This window comes from Patiria miniata, unplaced genomic scaffold (assembly GCF_015706575.1).
Source record: "Patiria miniata isolate m_02_andy unplaced genomic scaffold, ASM1570657v1 HiC_scaffold_7, whole genome shotgun sequence".
In the NCBI taxonomy this organism is placed as follows: Eukaryota; Metazoa; Echinodermata; class Asteroidea; order Valvatida; family Asterinidae; genus Patiria; species Patiria miniata.
Genome location: NW_024037074.1, coordinates 20354871 through 20377023, shown reverse-complemented (window position 1 = coordinate 20377023; position 22153 = coordinate 20354871). Strand labels below are relative to the sequence as shown.

The window sequence follows — 22153 nt, the reverse complement described above, 5'->3', positions numbered from 1 at the left end:
ACCCTTGAACCCTGTACAACCAGTGGAACCAAAGAGAACTGATATGAACTGCAGATTTTGTTTAAGTAAATCCAATTCATTTTTTTTCCTTCATTTTCTCTGCTTCGAAACACACAATGCATGATATTTTCTGTGACTCACCAAAATAATGCAATGTGCACACAGCAGTTCACAGTTTATTTGGGGTTCACTGAGTATTTCAGGCTAAACATAAGGTATAGAAACATATATATCGCCTATCTGCCCGAAACGGGTTTCAACATAGATTCTTTCTTCATGTGCCTTCTGGCTCTTTTCTTCTTGTTTTGCTGAAGTCATTTGTCATTTATACTTTGACATGTATTATTTACAAGTTTTCTCCATTTTGGACGATTATCTACAGTACTACTCCACTCGTCAAGTACCTTCCCACATTTGAGTGCACTTTTGCAAGTGTCTTTAAACCTGAGTTTGGGACGTCCAACTGATCTTGAGCCATTGGCAAGTTTACAGTACATTATGCTCTTTACTGGTCTTTCGCCGAACAAGCGTAGCCTGTTCCTGACCAGTTTCAACTCAATGTCCTCAACACCAGCTAACCCTAGGACTTCATCATTAGTGATAAAGTCGTCCCATTTAATCTTTAAAATTAGCCTCAGATGTCTCTGCTGTGTAGTACGTACAACTTGATGGTAGTACAGGGTCCAAGTCTCACTTCCATATGAAAGTAAGGGCATGAGACATTGGCTGTAGACCATTATCTTGGTTTCTACTGTTAGATCTCTAGAATCAAACACCCTCTTTCTGAGTCTGCCAAAAGAACAGGATGTGGCTTCGATTCGAGCATTGATTTCCTTTTTCATTGAGCAATCTTTGCTGACCTGACTGCCTAAGTACTTGAAGTCGTCGACATTTATCAACTTTACTCCATCAACATAAAAATCTGCTGGATTTCCAATGCACATACACTCAGTTTTAGCTGTGTTAATTTTGAGACCCATTTTCTTTGCTACAGTGTCATATGCAGTTAGAAGAAGCTGCAAACCAACTGAGGTATCACTGAAGATGGCAATGTCATCGGCATACTGTGCTTCACGTGTGTAGCTGTTGAGAACTTTGGACTTGGCCTTTAGTCTTTTTAAGTCAAAGATGTTGCCATCATAACGAAAGCGCACTTTGATGCTACATGAGTGCTTAATGTTCTTAAAGGCAAGGTAGAGAAGAACAGCAGCATAAATGCCAAATAAGGTTGGTGCAAGCTTGCATCCTTGTTTAACGCCACTGTTATATTCAAAAGCTTGAGTGAGCTCACCATCAACGATGAGACGAGCATGAACATCAGTGTAAAACTTCCCAATGATCTGTACAAACTTAGCAGGGCAGCCAAGTTTGCCAAGTATCTTGAAGAGAAGTTCTCTGTTGACTGAATCAAAAGCTTTTGTAAAATCAACAAAAGCAATATAGAGATTTGTGCGATGCTCTCTGCTCTTCTCCATTAGTTGTCTAAGGGTAAAGATGCCATCGATGGTGCTTCTACCACTGCGATATCCTGACTGAGACTCTGGATACACATTCTCTGCTAGGCGCTGCAGTCTCTGTAGAATAATATCAGCAAATGCTTTGCCAACTACACTAAGTAGTGCTATGCCTCTATAGTTGCCACAGTGACTGCGGTCACCCTTCTTGAAGAGGATAGTGATGTTGCAATCTATCAGGTCTGCAGGAATGTTATCTGAAGTAGTCCAGAACATTGTAAACAGGGTTAGACGAAATGCTCTCAGACGCTGTCCACCATGAACCAGGATTTCTGGAATAATGCCATCGGGACCTGGACTTTTTCCAAGTTTGGTGTTTTTCAGGGCAGTATCTAAATCCTCTTCAGTGGGAGGGTCATCAAGACTTTCCGTGATTGGATGATCTTCTACATGTATATCATTAACAATATCCACGTCAACATCAGTTGGTAGATTGAGAAGTGCTCAACCCATCTGTCCTTGCATTTTTCTGGAGATGTTAACAGCTCACCATCCTTGGTTTTAATAGGGTGTGTGCTCTTAGATCTAGGACCGTAGACGGTGTTGAGCGTGGCGTAGCATTCTCTGGAGTTCCTATCCTTTGAATAGCGTTCTGCCTCTTCCGCCTTTTTCTGGAACCAATCATTCTTGAGTTTTCTTATACGCTCACGAAGAGCATTCCTGTACATCTTTTTGTCTTTCAGCAGCCTTTGTATTTCCTCATCCTGGTCGTCAAACCAATCATTCTGTTGCTTCTTTTTCTTTCCAAAAACTTGTTTGCCTGCGTTCTGGAGCACACTTTTACATTCTTCCCAATTTTCGTCTGTACATTCGTTCAGCTTCTCTGTTATGAATTGGTCCAGCAAATCTTTCTTCTCTATTGTAAGGTTGGTGTCAGGTTTTCTTGGTGGCTTAGTACCTCTTTTCTTTGGTTTTATCGAGAACAGACATTTGCAAACCAAAAGCCTGTGGTCAGTGAAACAGACAGCTGTTGGATTGACTTTAGTGACTGTGATCCATTGCCTAGCATCTTGATTAGCAAGAACATGGTCAAGTTGATGCCAGTGCTTGGACCTAAGGTGCTGCCATGTGTTCTTAAGGGTGTTCTTCATTTGAAACATGGAACCCATTATGGATAGCTGGAGGCGGGTACAGAGCAGCATGAGGCCATTTGAGTTCATTTTGCCAACACCATGCTTACTGATGACAGATGGCCATGCTTGCCAGTCTTTTCCAACGTGAGCGTTGAAGTCTCCAAGAACAATGATGGAGTCATTCTTTGCTTTGGTTATACATTCGCCTAACTTCTCGTAGAACGCCTCTTTCTCCTGTGGTGTTCTCTGCATGGTTGGCCCATACACACTAATAAGTGTTAGGTAGCTTCCATTCTTAAGCTCAATCATTTATAGGTATGGGATTAATACCTTGGGCAGCTAGTTTGTTGGTTATGGCAAAACCAACACCAGCTGTCTTGTCTTCTCCACCACTCCAGAAGATCGTGTGGCTCCTCTCAACAATGTTGCCAGCGCCAGGACGTCGTACTTCGCTGAGGGCACAGATGTCAATGCCGGCTTTTTCTAGCTCCCTACAGATGATTGCTGTTGCAAGCTCTGGTCTAATTGAGGTGCTGGAATCATTGGTAGTACGAACATTCCAAGCTCCCAGTGTTAGAGGCTGTCCTCTGGAGGCTTTGATCTTATAGTACAGGCAATATAAGGTTTGACCTCAAACAAATTGCAACAGAATTTTTTTCACCACAGTGCATTTCTATAAGGTCCCTAAAATGACATACTAAAAGTCTTAAGAAATCGAGGTGGTGGAAATATGCCTAATTTGCATAAATCCAAAATGGCCGCATATGTTAGGACTTTCGGATTTGATTTGGTCATATTTCTCATACTAGGTGGATTTTAGAGGTACTTTAAACAACAGATTTAGTCCTTTTACATTGATTTACTCATTATTCAAGTCCTAGGTAAATTCCAAGATCCCTATGTTTCCGAAATTTTCCAAATGCCGTATAATTTGCATAAATGCCGTATATTTTTGCCTAATTAAAGTTAAAATAATGGAAGCCATGTGTGGACATGTACCAATTGAGTGTTCCCTGATAATCCAAGTCAAATTTCACACCACAGTGCATTGCTATAAGGTCCCTAAAAAAGTTGTTAAAAATCCAAGTGGTGGAAATATGCCTAATTTGCATAAATTCAAAAGGCCGCTAATTACATGATTTTCATATGATTTGGCGCGGCCATAATAGTATATAGGCCGTTATGTACTTTTGCTTTTTTTTGTTTAAGAAGTAATTTTTGCCATATTTGGAAAGAGTTTACCTCCCTAAGCCGGAAATGCATTGGAGACATTTTTCCCAGCTACCGTGTGGCGGCCATTTTGGATTTCAAAATGGCCGCCATTTCGAGCCTAATTTGTATCATATCTTCGGACTTGATTGTCACATGAAGTTTATTTTGATGGCAAACCCCATGTTTTTGATACCAAGGAACCTGAGTACATTATTGTTTATGGTGTACTCCAAATGGATGGCAGCCATCTTGGATATTTCAAATATATGGCCGCCATTTTCGGCTTATTTGCATGATAAATTTGGGCTCGAATGGCGTACGAAGTCAATTTCAGTAGCAAACCCCATACATTTGATACCAAGTAATCTTAATGACCCATTGCTGATGATCTATCCCAGATGGATGGCAGCCATCTTGGATTTTTTTTCAAAATAGTCGCCATCTTGGATCTTATTTATAATAACATTGCACCTGAATGTCCTATGAAGTCCATGTATTTGAATGAACTCAAGTAAATCACTGTGGACGGGGTACTTACAGTTGATGGCAGCCATCTTTGATATTTCATAATTGCCGCCATTCTGAACTATTTGCATATTAATTTTGGACTTGAATGTCGTATGAAGTCACTATTGGTGGCAAAGCCCATAAATTTGATACCAAGGAATCCAATTAGCACATTTAGGCATCCCAAATGGATGACAGCCATATTGGATATTCAAAAATAGCGGCCATCTTTGATTTCATTTAAATAATAAGGTGGCACCTAAATGTCGTATGAAGTCCATTTTGGTGGCAAACTGCATATGTTCTTGATACCAAGGAACCCAAGTTTATCATTGTTGATGGGGTACTCCACTGGGAGTATACCCCATCAACAATGATTTTCGTGGGTTCCTTGGTATCAAAAACATGGGGTTTGCCACCAAACTGAACTTCATATGACAATCAGGTCAGAAGTTAGATACAAATTAGGCCCGAAATGGCGGCCATTTTGAATTCCAAGATGACCGCCACATGGTAGATAGAAAAAAAATGTTACCAATGGATTTCCAGCTTAGGAAGGTAAAGTCTATCCAAATAATTATGAGAAAAATTCCTTCTTTAGCAAAGAAAAATGCAGTGGCCAAAAATATGACATAATATGCTATCTAGTAATAACTCTCGTCCTAAGTTGCTTTTCGGGGTACTTAAAACAACATTTTGTCATTTGACATTGGGGCCATTCAGTGTCAAATCACCCCCCAAAACTTTTAAATTTGAAACCCCAACCTCTTCAAATTGGATCATATTTAGTTTATGGGGTAATTTCGGCTGAAAAGCCGAAATTTTCAGTTTTAGCACCATCGGACAAACAGTTTTCGCGCTACCGCCCAGGCAATTTTGGTCAAAATGGACATTGCTGCCATTTTTAAATGACCATATTTCTATAATCTGTGAGCCAAATGTGTTAATCTTAATTTCTTTTGAAAGGTTACATCATGAGAAATCCAAATTTACCATTGTTTTTTTCATGTCGGGGTTATTTTAAGTATAATGACATTTTGACCTTTAATTTGACCTTGAATTTGACCTAGGGATCACCCGACATTGAGACAAACTTGGATGAAAATTAAACCCCAAGATGTTCGCTACAAAATATCAAAAAATTGGGAAAGATATTTTTTGTTCGGTTTTTGGCTCATCTCAAAGTTGGCATACGCGTTGCATAATGTGATATCCCTATGCAGTGTACTAGTGGATTTAAAGTAGGGATTTTTTTGTCCCTGAAATGTGTTTATGTACAGGGTGTCACAAGACTGTTAAAATTATTCCTTTTATTTTCTGAGTTAATTCATCAATCACTAATTTTTTACGGCCGTAAAGTGTTATGTAACTTCGGAGGTGGGTGCTAGGTGAATTATGCAAATCGTAATTCCTTTTTCCTTTGTTGCATACCAATTCCGGGCTTGCATCCATGCGGGAGGGGTATAAAACTCTCGCCCACGTATTTTCGAATTGAGGTTTGCGGTTTTTTGGTTTATTTCTTTCCCGTAATATTGATTTTTGTGATTTGTAACTCCTGTGTTGAATCCTCTGTTCTCTTGAGTTATTCCTTGATTTTTGGTCCGAGTAGAGCGGCGCAAGGGTTCGCTCTGCGACACAGGGATATCACATTTTCCAACACTTATACCAACTTTGACAAGAGCTAGAAACCTTAACAAAAAATATTATACCCCATAGGATACATAGGATCTCATAAGGTACCTCGGACTGGAATGATGATGAAATCAATGTCAAAGGACAAATTGTTGTTCAAAGTACTCCAAAAAGCAATGCAGGACAAGAGTTATGGCCAAATCAAAAATCATGTAATTAGTGGCCATTTTGAATTCATGCAAATTAGGCATATTTCCACCCATGGATTTCTTTCCTTTTTTAAGGAACCTTATAGCAATGCACCATGGTGTGAAATTAATTTATGTACATGACTGGACTTGGATTTTGAGGGAAAATTTTATTGTGACATGTCCACACATGACAGCCATAATTTTAACTTTAATCTATGCAAATTAATAAATGGCATTTATGCAAATTATTATCGGCATATCGCAAATTTGGGAAACATAGGGATATTGAAACTTACCAAGGTCTAGAATAATGAGTAAATTCGCCTGATGATCGCCACGCAGTGTGCGTGTGCGTGAAACCAATGGTAGCAGAATAGACTGAACCTATATGTTATATATAGATTCATATATATATCACATTGCAAATAGTATTACAGCATAATAAATGAATATAAATCATCTACAGATCTTTTCTGAAGTCAATGGGCATCTCAATAATAAATAAAGATCAACTCTCTGTGTTTAGTATTAAATATATTGTTGCAGCATCACTAAATATTCCATTATAAAGTAGCAAAAAAAGTGGTACTGGGTGTGGTTAAGAAACACATTAGAAAACCACTTTCCACCACTCGGATTTCTTAAGACTATTAATATGTTATAGAGGAGATTTTTCTGAGTAATAACCTTTTTAAATGGTTTCTGTTGCAATTTGTTTGAGGTTACCCCTTATTTTTTCACATAATGCTTGTACTATTAGGGACACAATCTTGATTGTCGGCTTCCCCGGACGCGGTAGCTTGATATGGTCTTCGCACATTTGTCACCACTGCCATACGTTGTGGAGCATCGGTTTCCCCAATGCGATAGCATTAGCTTCATTCCTTTCGTTGTAATCCATGTTAGGCTGCACCTGAGATGTCGACACCACTTGGCGCAATGTGGTGTCCCTTCGCAGGATGCTCTGTGTATCGACGGCACAGCATAGCTGTGACAGCCGCAGGAAACGTCTTGCTGCAGGTGTCACTGGCTGCTACCTAAGGTCTCCTCTCTGCGCCCTCTTCGCCGTTCGTCAAGTTGAACTTAACCTCCGCCGCAGGGCTGGTGACTGCCCTGACTATTTACCCAATAGCTGGGATGGAAGGACTATTTAACCCATAGCTGGGGCAGTGACTGACATGGCGCTAGGGCGTGTCCACAAGCCGGTGGGCCTGCACGTCATGTCTCTGGGGGCCCACTGCTGCTCCGAGATCCCCTGCAGTTCAGCCTGGGGCCGCAAGATGCCCAGTTACCGTGTGCTGCCACGAGGAGGCACGGCAGGAGTCTTGATGGTGGAGAGGCTATGTACTGGCAGAGGGAGACTTACGCACTCGGCTCCCCTTTTCGCCCCGAACGGGTATAGCCAGCGGCAGCAGCTGAAGGTAGAAAGTGGGGTGTGCAATACTATCTACAACTACACTACTGCACTAGACGCATCACACACACCCTGTGACAAACACTAACTGTATAGAAACAGTTTAACAGAATAACTAACCATGTCAATGGCTTTAAGCATTTGAGAAGCAGTTCGACTGGTGGCAGCGCAATCGACAGATAGCATCACGATCAACCAATCGTGCTCAACATTATGGTACTAAGGGCCTTTTCCGTTTGTAAACATTGAAGCGTAAAAATACTAAAAAAAAATTCAACTCGAACTGAAAAATAATGGGTAAAACGTCTCTGTTATTAGAATTATGAAAAAAAATTTAGAGTCACGGAAGTCGTTTGATCTTTAAAGCAGCAAAATGCTTAAAAAATAAACAAGACATACATGTATGGACCATGCCCGTCCGGGGAAAGAATTCCATAGATGGACGTCACTTGACACCCTGTGTACAAACCCTATGAAGTATGAGTACATGGAGTATGACTATGAGTATGAGACTGGTCTGGAAATTTTGTGTTTTCTCACTAGATACATGTACTTCAATATTTCCCCTGCTAAATTTCACTTTATAGGACATTTTACCTCTTTCTGATGGCTAATGAGTCATTAAAGGGAAAAACTAGTGGCATACGTATATGGAATTCTTTCCAGTCTGACCACCGTGCTCATGGCGCAGTGCCAAGCCGCGCCATCCCAGCCCAGTACAGTGGCTAAACCCAGCCCAGTACAGTGGCCAAACCCGGCCGGCATTGGCATACCGTTCGTACACGTGACGTACAGACTAGACATGACGGAATGCCATGGTAAACGTTTACAAAGTCAACGTTTTTCATCATAAAAATTAAACTGCAACCCAGGCTAACCTTTCTCAATAGACTTCTTCCTGGCTTCGGGGGTCGTCGACGAAAATCACTACATTTTTACCCTCCATGCAAGGTGTCCGCCATCTTGGATGCCGCGGTAAACAACATGTCGTCTGTATGTACTGCTACTGTACTGTATGGTACATGGTGGCGCGTACTGCTGCTGGACACCCTGGGGATGTTGTTCGTTTATTTCCGAGTTGTTCGTTTATTTCTGAGTTTGTATATATTTCTGAGTTGGTCGTTTAACTCTGAGTTGTTCGCTTATGTCAGAGTTGGTTGTTTATTTCCGAGTTGATTGTTTATTTCTGAGTTGTTCGTTTATTTCTGATTTGATCGTTTATTTTTGAGTTGTTTGTTTATTTCTGAGTTGTTCGTTTATTTTTGAGTTGTTCATTTATTTCTGAGTTAATTGTTCGTTTATTTTTGAGTTGTTCGTTTATTTCTGAGTTATATTCGTTTATTTCTGAGTTGTTCATTTATTTCTGAGTTATTCGTTTATTTCTGTGTATTTTCGTTTAATTTTGTGGTTTTGTTTTATATTTTTTTTTTTTGCCCTATTGGCCGCCCATATAATACAACCTATGAGAACTCATTGATCATGATGATATTTCTTTTGTAGCTAATAAAAGTGACATTGATTGTGTTTGTTGACGCCTACCGGTAGCCTGTAAACAAATGCATCTGACAAAAAATGTTAAATGTTAGTTTGCATCGTTGCACATTTCCTTACAGTTGCAGTTATTTTATCTCAGGAATCTACAACATATTCAAGATGAGATGGTTATCTGATTATGGATGTCGGGACGTGGACCAACCATGCAGACAAATTTTATCAGTGTACAGATAGGGTGGTAATGGACATGCAAATGATGAGGGAAAAAAATCCCTCTAAAAAGTAAAATCAGTTTACAAAATTTTGTTTCTCAATTTCACGTACAGATACGCCTGACAGATCTTGAAGAACTGCAGATCCAGCATATGCGGTGGGATGGCTTTCTTTGAAATCGGAAGATATATGGCAGGTTAGTGATTTTTATTCAAATTAAGATACATATTGAGACATTTTTCTATTTTGGTAATTGGTTACAATTTGTACGATTTCTTACTGACATTTATGTGCATGTACTTTTATGTACAAGTACAGGTATGTACAATGTACATTGTACCTGTACATGTACACTTTGTTACAGTGCGTGTACAAGTACCAGTTAGGATAAATGTACAATTTTAATGCACATCATGTACATGTACCGGTACATGTTCCATGTATAACCATGCTCCATTTCAACATGGCACAATTTTGTATCCATGCACGTATTAAAGTTTTACAGAGTAAGCACATAGCTTTCTTTCCACTGTGCCAAAATTGGCGAGATTAATTATTACACTACATATGTGTACATGTACATGTATATGTACAAAAAAATCACTGTCAAAATGGGAAATGAAGTACCGGTAGGAAACCTGAAGACTGTACCAGTAAAAGGTGCGTGCATAACAAATCCACATTTCTTTCAAATTCTACAAATTTGAACTGACATTATTTTTCTTCTTTCAACTTCCAGTGAGGACTTTTCCCTGCACATCTGGAGTCATGGCAGGATGATGACGCTTCATTGTTCGCAGGGGGTTTGTACAGAAGGAGGACTGAGTAAATTCATTGGCAAATTGTACAGATGAAGATGGTCTCTTCCTGGGGATCCTTGACTAGTACATGTATCTCCAGTTTATGTGAAGGGGTGAATGGGGTCATACAAGGTTCTAAATTAAATGGATGTACATGTACCACTTTGTCATAATCCATGAGTGTGCAAGGATGTGCCATGTTTTTTAAACAGTTCACAAATATTGCACTTTCCTCTTTGGGAATGCCTGTGTCATTCAGGAAAAAGTGTGGTTTTTAAGCTGGTTGCACAACTGTTAATTTCTCTCATCTGGTACTCGACATGTTTCAGAATCCCAACACATCACCGACACAATTTAGTAGGATAACCACAGGGCTCGTTCAACTATAGTGTGAAAACAGTGTTCAATTTTTTCCTGTAATCAGTACAATCAGCTGAATGGTTTTCTGGATTCCCATAGTTATTAGTGTTGTTTGATTCCCCATAGATACAGCAGAGCTTTCGCAGTGCCTGTTTTTGATATTCTTAAGTCATTTCTGAGTCACATCTATAGGGCAAAAAAGGATTAAGTCTCTTAACTGTACAATAACAGTGTCCCCATGATGACTCTCAGTTATTACTTGATCCAAAATCAAGGAGCAGCTCTAACTGTCTAAGCCTTTAAAATACTGTTATATGTATTGCTTTCATGGGATTGAAAATGTCATCCTGAGGGTCATAAATTGTTTTTCATAATAAATGGTCATGTTGGCTACCATTTTGAAGCTGATAAGGTACAAATTACAAAAAATTCACTCAATTTTACATCAAATGCAAAATTGACATGACAATGGGTGAAAAAAAGCAGTTATTGGTCAAAAAGCAAAATTTTAATAAATTGCAATTTTAGGTATATTTTGCCAATTAATTAAGTATATTTTTCTTGAATTTTGTAATTTAAGCAAAAAAACACGTTTTATTGCCTAGAATTACAAAATTGAATTTGTTTTGCATTTTACCCAAAATCCTGCCGCTTTTAAATTTTACCAAAACTATGTGTCACTGTCAGTCTGTTACCGAAATATAAAAAAAATTTTTTTTTAGTCTTTTACATGTATATTAGTTCGAATAACTTTCTTTTTTGGATTCTCTGTAGTCATCAAGCTATAAACAGAATTGACAAAGAAAATTCATGTACCATTTTGTTATTATTGAAATAAACCATGGTAACAGACTGACGCATGTGGTAACAGACTGACGGTAACAGACTGACAAATGTACAAGTCTATGGCTCTAGATGCAAGGCATTGTGGGTAAAGTGCATAGTTAAATCAAAGGCCCAGGTGAAGGTATTCTTACCACTACTTCAGCCATGTACTTCGGCCTATTTTCCTGAAATTTGGCAAGAATGGTGGTTGGTACATGTAGATACTTAAAGTTGAACTCATTTGGTTGTGCTACTGCCACCACAAGAGGGCGCTTTACTTTTTTTATGTTTTTGCATTTTTTTGTCAAAAAACAGTATTTTGGCAAAATTTGTACATTGTGCATTCAAATGCTTTTAAATTTGGTACAAATATTGTTTGAGTCAATATAGAAGTATTCAAACAACCTTCGCCATCCTACGGCAACACTAGATTGGATAATGGCTGCCAAAATAATGAATATTTATTAATTGCATAATGCGACCAAAGGTTTATAAACCAGACGGCCCTGGAGTAACAATAATTACTGTAAAACACCCCCTTGACATCTTAAATAATAGTTCAATAATATTTATATAGTTATATATAGTTTGGGTCGAAAATGAAATGAAAAGGATCAAAAATCAGAAGTGTATGTACCAGCTTTACCAACATCGAGTACATGTACATGGTTTCATGTGCATACCATTCTTGTTGTGAATAATAATGTACTGTAGGCCAAAAGATAATTAAAAGAAATAATAATAACAATAATAACAATAATAATAATAATAATTTTTTTTAAATTCATTTTGTTTTACTGTCTGTATTTGTTTGTTGAAGTCAAATAAATAACAACAATAATAACATGTGCGCATTTTTTTTTTTTTGAGATGCATGCTATCGATGTTGAGTTTCGAGTTCGTATCGTGTTTTTACACACAATGATTTAGGGCCACCGTATGTTAGAAATATCCTGCCAACATACCTTGCAAACGCATGCTGATTTATCTTTTCTGGACGTTGTGATAAACTCAAACTCTATTACCAATTATTCCAACCATACTCTTATTAAATTCCATGATTAAAATCTCGCACTGATGGGTCTCATCCCGGCAATAAGCGACCAAATGTGCTCACGATCGCCACTGAAAAGTTCTCACACATACAGTACACACACCCAACCACATATCCACGAGATGCACACAAATGGCACACCATTGAAAAATATTTTTAGTCTGGTCCTCAAATACTCCACTGCGCACACTGCATTTATGTCTATCAGGTGCTTGACCGCATTGCTTATTACTTGTCACCAGTCCATCCATTATCGCAACATTTCGCCAGAAGTTTTCGGTCAAAAACGATACTTTACAAGTATTATTTTTTTTCGTTAGGTAGAAAATGGGAAATTCGTAATGTTTTAGTGGCAAATCGTATTTTCGTAATTTAACAAACAATTCGTAATAATTACGAAAAAATCGTTATAGTTGGCAGCTATGTATATGTCGATCATGGAGGAATAAGAACTGTACGACTAATATATCGACAGGGTACGACATGTATGTTGACAGAGTACGACTAATATACCGACAGGGTTCGACATAATATGTCGACAGGGTATGACATATCAAACATATGACATAATGTCGACAGGTGACGGTACGTACCACATATATGTCGTGCGTACGATCTTATATTTCGGGTCGACAGGGTACGATATATGTCGCATACGACTTTGTCGTACATAAGTACGACTTAATATCTCGTGTGTACAACATACATGTATGAATGTTTACTAGTCGTACGTTCGACTTGTTTGTCGATTATGTCGTACATACGACATATCTTGTGAGTACGACTTGTATCTCGTACGTACGACTTATGTATTGTAACTCGTATGCATGACTTGTATGTCATACGATTTATATGTTATACCTACGACTGACATGTCGTACGTATGTCGTAGGTATGACATACAATTTGTACGTACGCATTAAAATACATGTGTCGTACATGTATGTATGAGATATATTGCACATGGTACGAACTCAGGGAGAGAGATTTTATTCGTATATTTCCATCCCAAAGTCAATAGCTCATTTCATGGCAGTCAATTCATACAGTTGCGACATGTCTTATAGATACGAGTTAACCTGCATTCGATAAAATGTGTACGATTTGACCTGGGTCCGAGTTGACCTGTTTCCTACATTCGCTGTCAGAATGTCACGGGTAGGTACGGGTAGTGGCGTGATAATGTACGCTGTTGCACCGACAATAAACGTCGGCGGATATAACTGTCTTGAACTGTCCAATTCGCAATACATTGGAAATAGTATCATTTTGAAAAAAAGGTGTTCATTCATATAGCGGCATATTTCATTTGTTTGGAATAAAACTGGAGAAATGGTTTAAAATCGGATTGAAATACCTGGACATTTTTCTTGAGTGAACATACGTGGTGTTTACGGTAATTTGCGGGCTCATGAATATGTATGTCGCGGGTCAAAGTTTACGGGCTTTGATTGGATATCGTGTAATATATGCGAATCAGAAATTCTTGGCCGAGTTTGGCCGAAAATATAAAGAATCACATAAAGAATTCGCCACGGTTGCGTCAAGGCTATCCTCCGCCTCGACTTACTGTACGACTGTTTGCGGAAGTGTGTGTGGGGTGTACAAATATGCACACAAAGCACATGCAAGGGTCGTTGAGGCTAACGGTATAGTAGTGTAGCGGCACACTGTGTGTGCGGTAGCAGGAACAAGCTCGTATTGGAACAAGCTGATAGCCTTGGTCAAGGCTAAATGCGCAAGTGTCAGTCTGTTACCATGGCAACACATAAGTTTACCAGACCCCAAAAAAGAATAAATTTGGAAAGAAAAACTGCAGGTTATAGGGGCACTTGCAATGAACAAAAATGTACTTGAGTTTTGGTCCTAACTTACTACAACAACCTTACAGAAGGGATACACTGTGAAAACCCCTCCCAAAATGTCAGTCTGTTACCCATGGAATTGCCCCATACAAGAAAGTCAGTCAGTTAGTTCGTCAACTAAAGAAGGCTAAAAACAGCATTTACAACGGCTGTTTGGTGTGTGAATTTGTTCGTTCTCGAAACAGTCGTTGGATCACCTCAGCTCCCCATTTTGAAAATTATTTTGTCCGACTTTCTTCGGAATCATTCGGCAATTCAAAAAATTATGTTACGAGTGAAATAGAAATTAATTTACTTCAAACATAAAGTTGTGAGTGTCTTGTATCAACCTTGATAAGTTGTGCAATAACGGGTTCCACGACAGTCCCGTTTTGCTGGTAAAATATGTCATTTTCAGTCGCTACGCCACAACTTACGCCACCTAAAATGATTGCGCAAGATACGCCATAATTTATTGCGCAAGTCAAGGACTTATGAACTATCCAATTTTCGTGAAGCATGTCATAAGTGAAATGTTGCGCAGCGTGAAATGTTGTGCAACTTATGCAACAAATTTTGGCGCAAGCAGAATTGCGCTATTGCATACGGTTTCGTGAAATTGGCTACAGGTATTCTATTCTCTCGGTCAAAAAAATGAAAATCACAAAGAATTGTATTGAACAGTTTTCCCAACTTCACAATGAAAGAGAAAGGACCTTCCGTTATTCCAAAATACATTGTGCTTCAATAGTCAAAAGTGGTACTTAAACACATGACATTTTGAACCAAATTGTATGTCTGACATATGCAATTAGTTTACGAACACAATATTTTCTTTGTATAAAATTTCAAAAGAAAGTTTCAGCTATTAGAGGCCATGGGCGTCGCCAGGATTTTTTCTAGAGGGGGGCAAAACATATTTTTCCTAAAATAATCCTGTATTTCTCAACATTATCTCGATTTATCAGTTTTAGAGGGGGGCAGGGACATTTTGCCCCCCTCCCCACCCATTCAATTTACACCACTATTACTTTGCGCCTCTTTTTCTTTTCTTGTTTCTCTTTTCTTTTCTTTTGCGATGTCCATGTTAGAGGCTCGTTATCATGATGAAGTAATTTGCTTTTACATAAAATAGTTTTCTTTTTTTATTTAAGAAAATTCCTGCACAACAGAACTTCAAAAAAAAACAAATAAACTACATGTTCACTTCAGACAATCAATAACGCATAGCTTACATCAGGATCCAATGAATCAGCTAACTGTTCAAGTTCCTCCGCAGTCAAAGACTTCAAGATTTCATCTTCATCCACATCCTTGTATTTGTCCAAATCTCCATAGATTCCATATTTTGTGTTTGCCATTGTGCGCACTGGTATATTAAAAAAAAAGTAAAGATCGCCAGAAATTAGTTCAGTGTTAAGCTTAAATACAATTAGTATATGCATCATGTTAAAATTTCCCACTCCTGCAGACACAAACACCGACTTTGTACATAAACATCAGATCTCAGAGCAGGCAGGTTCATAAGTCATTTTGCCAATGATATCATTCCGGTACTTGTACAAAATGTAGGTATTTTGTGCGAGGAGGAGCAAGCAGTACTTTTCTGTCAAAAATCTTGGTACATACAGAAAAGTCCTGCTGTCTTCAAAGCTTGCGTTCTGTATCATTGTTTGCAGAACCACTGACAGAACGTTTTTCCTTTTTTAATATTTTTTTTTTTACCTTAATTTAAGATCCATTTTGTTGAAGCAAAGTACACCAGTATACTATTACATGTACATTTAGTTGATTTTGATAAGTTGAAAGTTCTTGTGCTCGTGAATGAAAACATGGCATACACGGCCGCGGATAAAAAAAGACAGCAATAGTCGCGCACCAAGGAGGGGGAGATATAGAGGTTCCAATGGACAGACACATTCAGGAACTGAACATGGTGAACATGACAGTCCCACAACATGTCTTCGATACGATGTACTTTGTCTTGAAACATGACATGCCCTTTACTGCCAATCCAAACTTGCTTAACCCTTTCAACTAAGCCCTGTGTAAAAGCGATCATCGGCAATCAAAATTTTCAGAATATTGTAATTTTGTGTTTGCCGCCCTCTTTTGACTCATGTTTGATACCTTTTTTTAGCTTCATAGACTGGCTACCCAATGGTGTTGTTTGTTTATGCATTGAAACGTAAAGTTTTCATAGGAAAAAAAAAACAGATTTCTGTTGTTTACCATGCGTGCTTTGCGATTTGTGTTGTGACTGTTCATGAATTCAAGTTGTGACCGTTCATGAATTCATGATTTGTGTTGTGACCGTTCATGAATTCAAGATGGTTTAGCCATCTTTTGAAAAAACAAAATAAACCGAAACAGAAATTCAGGTGATGCAATATTATTGACAGACACTGTGACTGCAGCCCTTGTGGCATGGTGTGGCCAACGTGCGTACTATCAAGATCCCACGGTATTAATTTCTCCAGTTGGATCGGGACTGACAGTGAAATACATGTAGATAGATTGAAACAGTTTTCATGATACCGCGTGGTAATACCATGCGTTTGTTCAATCAGTGGAGTAACTCTTGATCAACCATATGACAGAGAGAGAGAGAGACGATGGTTTTGCAAAAGAATTCATGCCACGTGGTTAAGGGCAGGCACAAAAAAGTGGCACTTTATCCTGGCCAGATATTCGGGGGGGTTTTCGGATTGGTTCGGGTGGGTTTTACCTTATTTTTTGTCGGGTCGGGTCGGTTTGGGGGAATTAAGATCAGTTTCGGTTGGGATTCGGTTTACATTGTATGTGTAATGTTTCCGGTCGGTTTGGCCTGGTCAACCTGACCCGATGCACATCATTAGTCTCGAGTCACAGTCACAAGTCACTTGTTTTTAGTTGTTCACCAAACTATTCAAATTGTTTTTAAAATTATTTTTCAATCATCCATTCTGTCTTTTAAGTAAATCCCAGTGTATATAGTTTACCTTCTGTGTGTACATGTTGTTTAGACCAAAAATGTGTTTTCCTTTTAATTCCCATCCCTAAAAAAACCTCCCCCGTCCTATCCCTCCATGTTTTATCATCCAAACAGTATTCCTCAATTATCCATTCCCAAGCAACTTGTGTACACACAGAAATGCGTAGTCTGCTATCCAACATCAGCGCGCACAATAAACGTACCTGTGCAATTGGGAAGCACTCCGGAGTAATGCAAAGTAGTGTTCGCCTGGTATTAGGTTAATTCGGGATAAGAGTTGCCAACTCATGAATTTTCAAAGTACATTTTCTGCAAGTCATTTTTTCTTATAAAGTAGACAAACCAAGCTTTCAGAAACAGTTTTTGCTTTCTACTACTGCACTTGGATTTATCTTTATCAAGGCTTGAAGTTTCGAGAAACAGAAGTAGCATTTTCCTCTATTTTTTGATGGAAATGTTAGTTCCCCTCTGTCCCAATTCTTATACTTCAAAGATTTTGTTTTTGCTCGACTATGAAGTTTCATGCCGTCCCTATCCAGCACTATAGAATTTTAAACCAAAAGATGAAACATCACAGTCTTGCACCATTTTGAAAAAAACATACAGCACGGCGCGGTGCTAAACGATCCATGGACAGCAGCGCGGGGAGCTTGACTTTCACTACGATAATAAACATGATATTTGAGCATTTATACTGCTGTATTCTTGTCATTTAGTTGCCCCTGACCATGAAAATGCATGAATTTGGTCCAGAAAGGAAACGAAACTTACAAAAAACTACATGAAGCAACGCAACTCAAGTCCATAATGATGTAAACAGTGTCGACACTATGCGATGTTTGCACGTCCATACTGCATAGTGCCATACAGTACGTGTACACGTACACACAATCACTCTATGCCAACAAACCGCGTGTGGTCAATTGGCCAACCACATGTTTTACAGGCCGACCTCGTGTTTTGGCTGACCCGGTCTGTCTGCACTTGCGACACGGGTACGCGTGGCCTTTTCTTCCTCGGGAGGGGCAACTTTGGAGACGATTATTACATGGAAAATTGGCACTTATTCATGTTATTGGCAAGATTAAACCATATTTAGTGACTTTATATCCCCATTTTGCATAATCCGTACGCGCGTTCTAGAATTATGTGAAATTTCTGCTTGTTTTGGGAAAGGACATTTTTGGTAGGTTATAAAATCTCCCCCCATCAAAAAAATGACAACCGCGCATACTTCACTGGAAAGATGACGTCTCCTTTGTAAGTTGTTACCTAATTGGTCAATTCACGATTGGGTTCTCCGTATCAAAATGACATTTTAATGTAGCGCTGAGAGAAAATGATGGGGACAATTTCCGGGTTGGCATCGCGCTGCGCACTGCAAGTATAAGTAGTCTGGTACCACTCCGACCAAAATATTTCCCTTTCTTTAATGTACACATGTGAAGGGGAATGCGCCTGGTTATTGCCGTATCATATCCGAAAAAAAAAAACATAGCATGCAGGATCAGAACAGCCAGCCGATCACAGTGCACGCAACTTAATTATAATATGCTAAATCGAGGCGCGCGGCACTGTGATTGGCTGGCTGTTCTGATCACGTATGCGATGTTTTTTTGGATATGATATACCACACGCGGTACCCTTCACGTGTATATGTAAAAGAAAGGGAAATATTTTGGTCAGAGAACCAGACTACTTAAACTCGCTGCAGTACTTGTCATGAACTTTCAATTCGGTAGACAAATTATTTTTTTTTAAGAGACCAATTTCACCAGAAGGAAGCACGGGGAAGTCGTAATTTTGGGGGAATATTGAGAGGTACGGGTAAGTGAACCCACCTTCCGAGTTTGAGTTGGAATGATTGAAATAAAATTGTTGGGTTTTTTTGTTTTCAAATCCTCACTTTTGGCAATCAATGCACGTATGGCCCAGGATGTAGAGTCTACTCAGTGCGGGCCATAGACTAGGGCTAGGCTACTTCTACAATTAGAAGGCCTCTCTCCGTCAGCCTTCTAGCATGGCGATTTTTCGGGAGTCAGCACTCTATGGCTTTTGGAAATGCCCTTTGATAGACGAAATACCTTTGTCTGAAATTCTACTTCCTGAAACACAAATCCACCAAAAAGTTGAGCTGGTTGATCTATAACTCTGAAATGTTTTAGAACGATTGACATTTGAACCATGGGACAATTTTTTGGGTTGAAAATCTGAGTTTTTATTCACCAAACCTCGCGTTGCCGATCCGACGAATACAGCGGTCATGTTCATGTGTGTTTACGTACGTTGCGCGTGCGCTGATCTTTGCGTGACCTCAGCAGGTCGGCTCGACCATTTGGAATAGGGGAGATTGTATGCTTTGCATCGCGAAATAGTACATGTACATGTACATGTACATCATGATGTACATCATTTTGGCGCGCTGAATACGCTGTGTTGTGTCGTGACAAGTTGTCAGTTTTGGTGGACTGTTTTTAAATTTTAAAGGATGAAAAGATCCATCAGTAAACATACGTAAACACACATGAACATGACCGCTGTATTCGTCGGATCGGCAATGCGAGGTTAGTGAGGAAAAAAATCAGTTTTTCCACCCAAAAAATTGTCCCATGATCCAAATGTCAATCGTTCTAAAACATTTCAGAGAACTTTATAGATCAACCAGCTCAACTTTTCTGGTGGATTTGTGTTTCAGAAGGTGGAATTTCAGACAAAGGTATTTCGTCTATCAAAGGGCATTTCCAAAAGCCATAAAGTGCTGACTCCTGAAAAACCACCATGCTAGAAGACTGACGGAGAGAAGCCTTCTAATTCTAGAGGTAGGGCTAGGCTAGACGATACAGTCGTTTTCCTAGTTCCGGATAGCAAACATCATTCAGGCTGCTTTCGGCTCAACTACTACACGAATTCAAGTGACATTGATTAAAAAGTTTACCTTGAGTGATGGAGAGACCATGAAATCATTTTCAAAATTTAAGCTCTTTTTATTTTGATTTTACGACGTCAAAAGTACCGATGTCACTTTTCCTAGTTCCGGGTCGATTCAATCAGTTCCAAATAGATCAAAACTGCTTCACGCGAAAAAAAAAAAAATCACAGGAAAAATTCTTCTTCTTTTTCAGCCAGAACCAACCGAATCAAGCATACAATGTAGGCCTATTTTCTGATAAAGTATTATTTCATTTTCCAAAAATAGTTCATTCAAGAGAATTCCAGCAAATTTTAAAAAGAGAAAAAACATGAATGATTTTGAAACTTTTGTCTGCAGCGCAACGGCTCAAACTCCCGCACGGACTAGAAATCTTTGACCCAGCAAAGAATACCTCACACAAAATAGATTAACAAGTGTGCAGTTGGGTCGTAAGTGCACGCGCTATCCGGAACTAGGCAAAAGCATACGGTAATTTGTTGGCGCATTTTCAAAAATTAGAGACTTTACAACTTATTTTGATTCAACAAGCATTCGATGGAAGAGTTAATATACGACTGTAGGCCTAGTGTAGTCCGAGTAACTTGAACCCAACTTATCGCCTTTTTAACATACGGACATGGTCTGGCGATAGTAGGGTCCAAGCTAATCCTTATATGCCGAGCTACACAATTCTGTCATTAACCCAAAAACCCAACATTGCCCAACAAAACATCAGATTTCACCCTCAAAACGGCCTCCAAATGACTAGATATGCCACCTGAGGTACAAGTAGACATCGGTAATTAAGATGGTTGTACTGAAGTTTACTTACGATCCGGATGAAAAGTGAAATTTCCCGTTCAATTCCGAGAGCTCCCCTCGCGATCGTGAACACTTAAATTGCGATGTGGTCTTCATGCCCAGCATTCATTCGATGGCCCCCGTATCCCGATTACGTTTGTAAACACAAGTGCATTTCGAACGATAATAGGGAGTCGGGAACTAGGGCAGATTTTATGGACGGAAACCAGTTCAAGCTAGTTCCCGACTCCCTTTTTTCGTTCGAAATGCACTTGTGTTCACAAATGTCATCTAGTCTACTCATTATCATAATCGATGCATCGCGCATGCTCGGTTGCATCGCGCGCGCTCAGTAACGGAATCACACTCGGGATATGGGGGCCATCGAATGAATGCTGGGCATGAAGACCACATCGCAATTCAAACACGGGTCTGAAATTGAACGTGTTCACGATCTAGAGGGGAGCTCTCGAAATTGAACGGGAAATTTCTCTTTTCATCCGTATCGTAAGTAAACTTCAGTGCAACCATCTTAATTATCGATGTCTACTTGTACCTCAGGTGGCGTACATGTATCTAGTAATTTGGAAGCCGTTTTGAGGGTGAAATCTGATGTTTTGTTGGGTTTTTGGGTCAATGACAGAATTGTGTTGCTCGGCATATAAGGATTAGCTTGGACCCTACTATCGCCAGACCATGTCTGAATGTTAAAAAGGCGATAAGTTGGGTCCCAGTTACTCGGACTAGGCCTAGTGTATGAACAAAATATTCGAAATCACACGGTACAACTACAAGTGATACACCGCAGAGAAAATTTATTGTAGATTCGCAGCTTCCGCGATTTTCTACAAACCGTCCAAACATGTCGAAGTGCGAGTCTGAAATCTGGCCAAAATTCCTCTTCTAGATATTTTATCGGAAAAATCTTTGTGTATCAAGGAGCTTACATTTTTCTTTCAAAATATAGTCAGAAAAAAAAAATATTGGAGACTAATCCAAAAGAGGAAGGTTTTTATTTGACGGTATCCGGAACTAGGAAAAATCCAAAAGAAAAACGACTGTCGTGACTGTAGCCAGCCTGTATGTCTACGAACATGTTCGGGTTATTGTTAGGCCTAATGTAGTCCCACTAACTGGGGCGCTAGAACTCCTTTTTTGACATTTGGGATGTTGGTCTGTCGTACTAGCGTCCCACTACAGAAGTATTGTCAATGTTACAATTTCAAAGTTCACCACAAAAATCACGCAAAATACTTGACAATAATACCTTTGAAAGCACCTACTGGCATTCCACATGTCAAAGACGAAGTAATGGGGCTTCAATGATACTCACA

At 39.2% G+C, this 22153-nt stretch overlaps 1 protein-coding gene across 2 annotated transcripts in view; it reads right to left on the bottom strand.

Annotated features, from left to right (window-relative positions):
* LOC119745900 (tropomodulin-2-like) overlaps positions 1-22153 on the bottom strand; it is a 106351-nt gene that overhangs the window by 72838 nt on the left and 11360 nt on the right. For both annotated transcript variants that reach the window (XM_038222578.1, XM_038222579.1), the window contains exon 2: positions 15369-15502. In XM_038222578.1, coding sequence (XP_038078506.1) covers positions 15369-15494 — 126 coding nt within the window. In that variant the 5' untranslated portion in view covers positions 15495-15502. The remainder of the gene's footprint in view (positions 1-15368; positions 15503-22153) is intronic.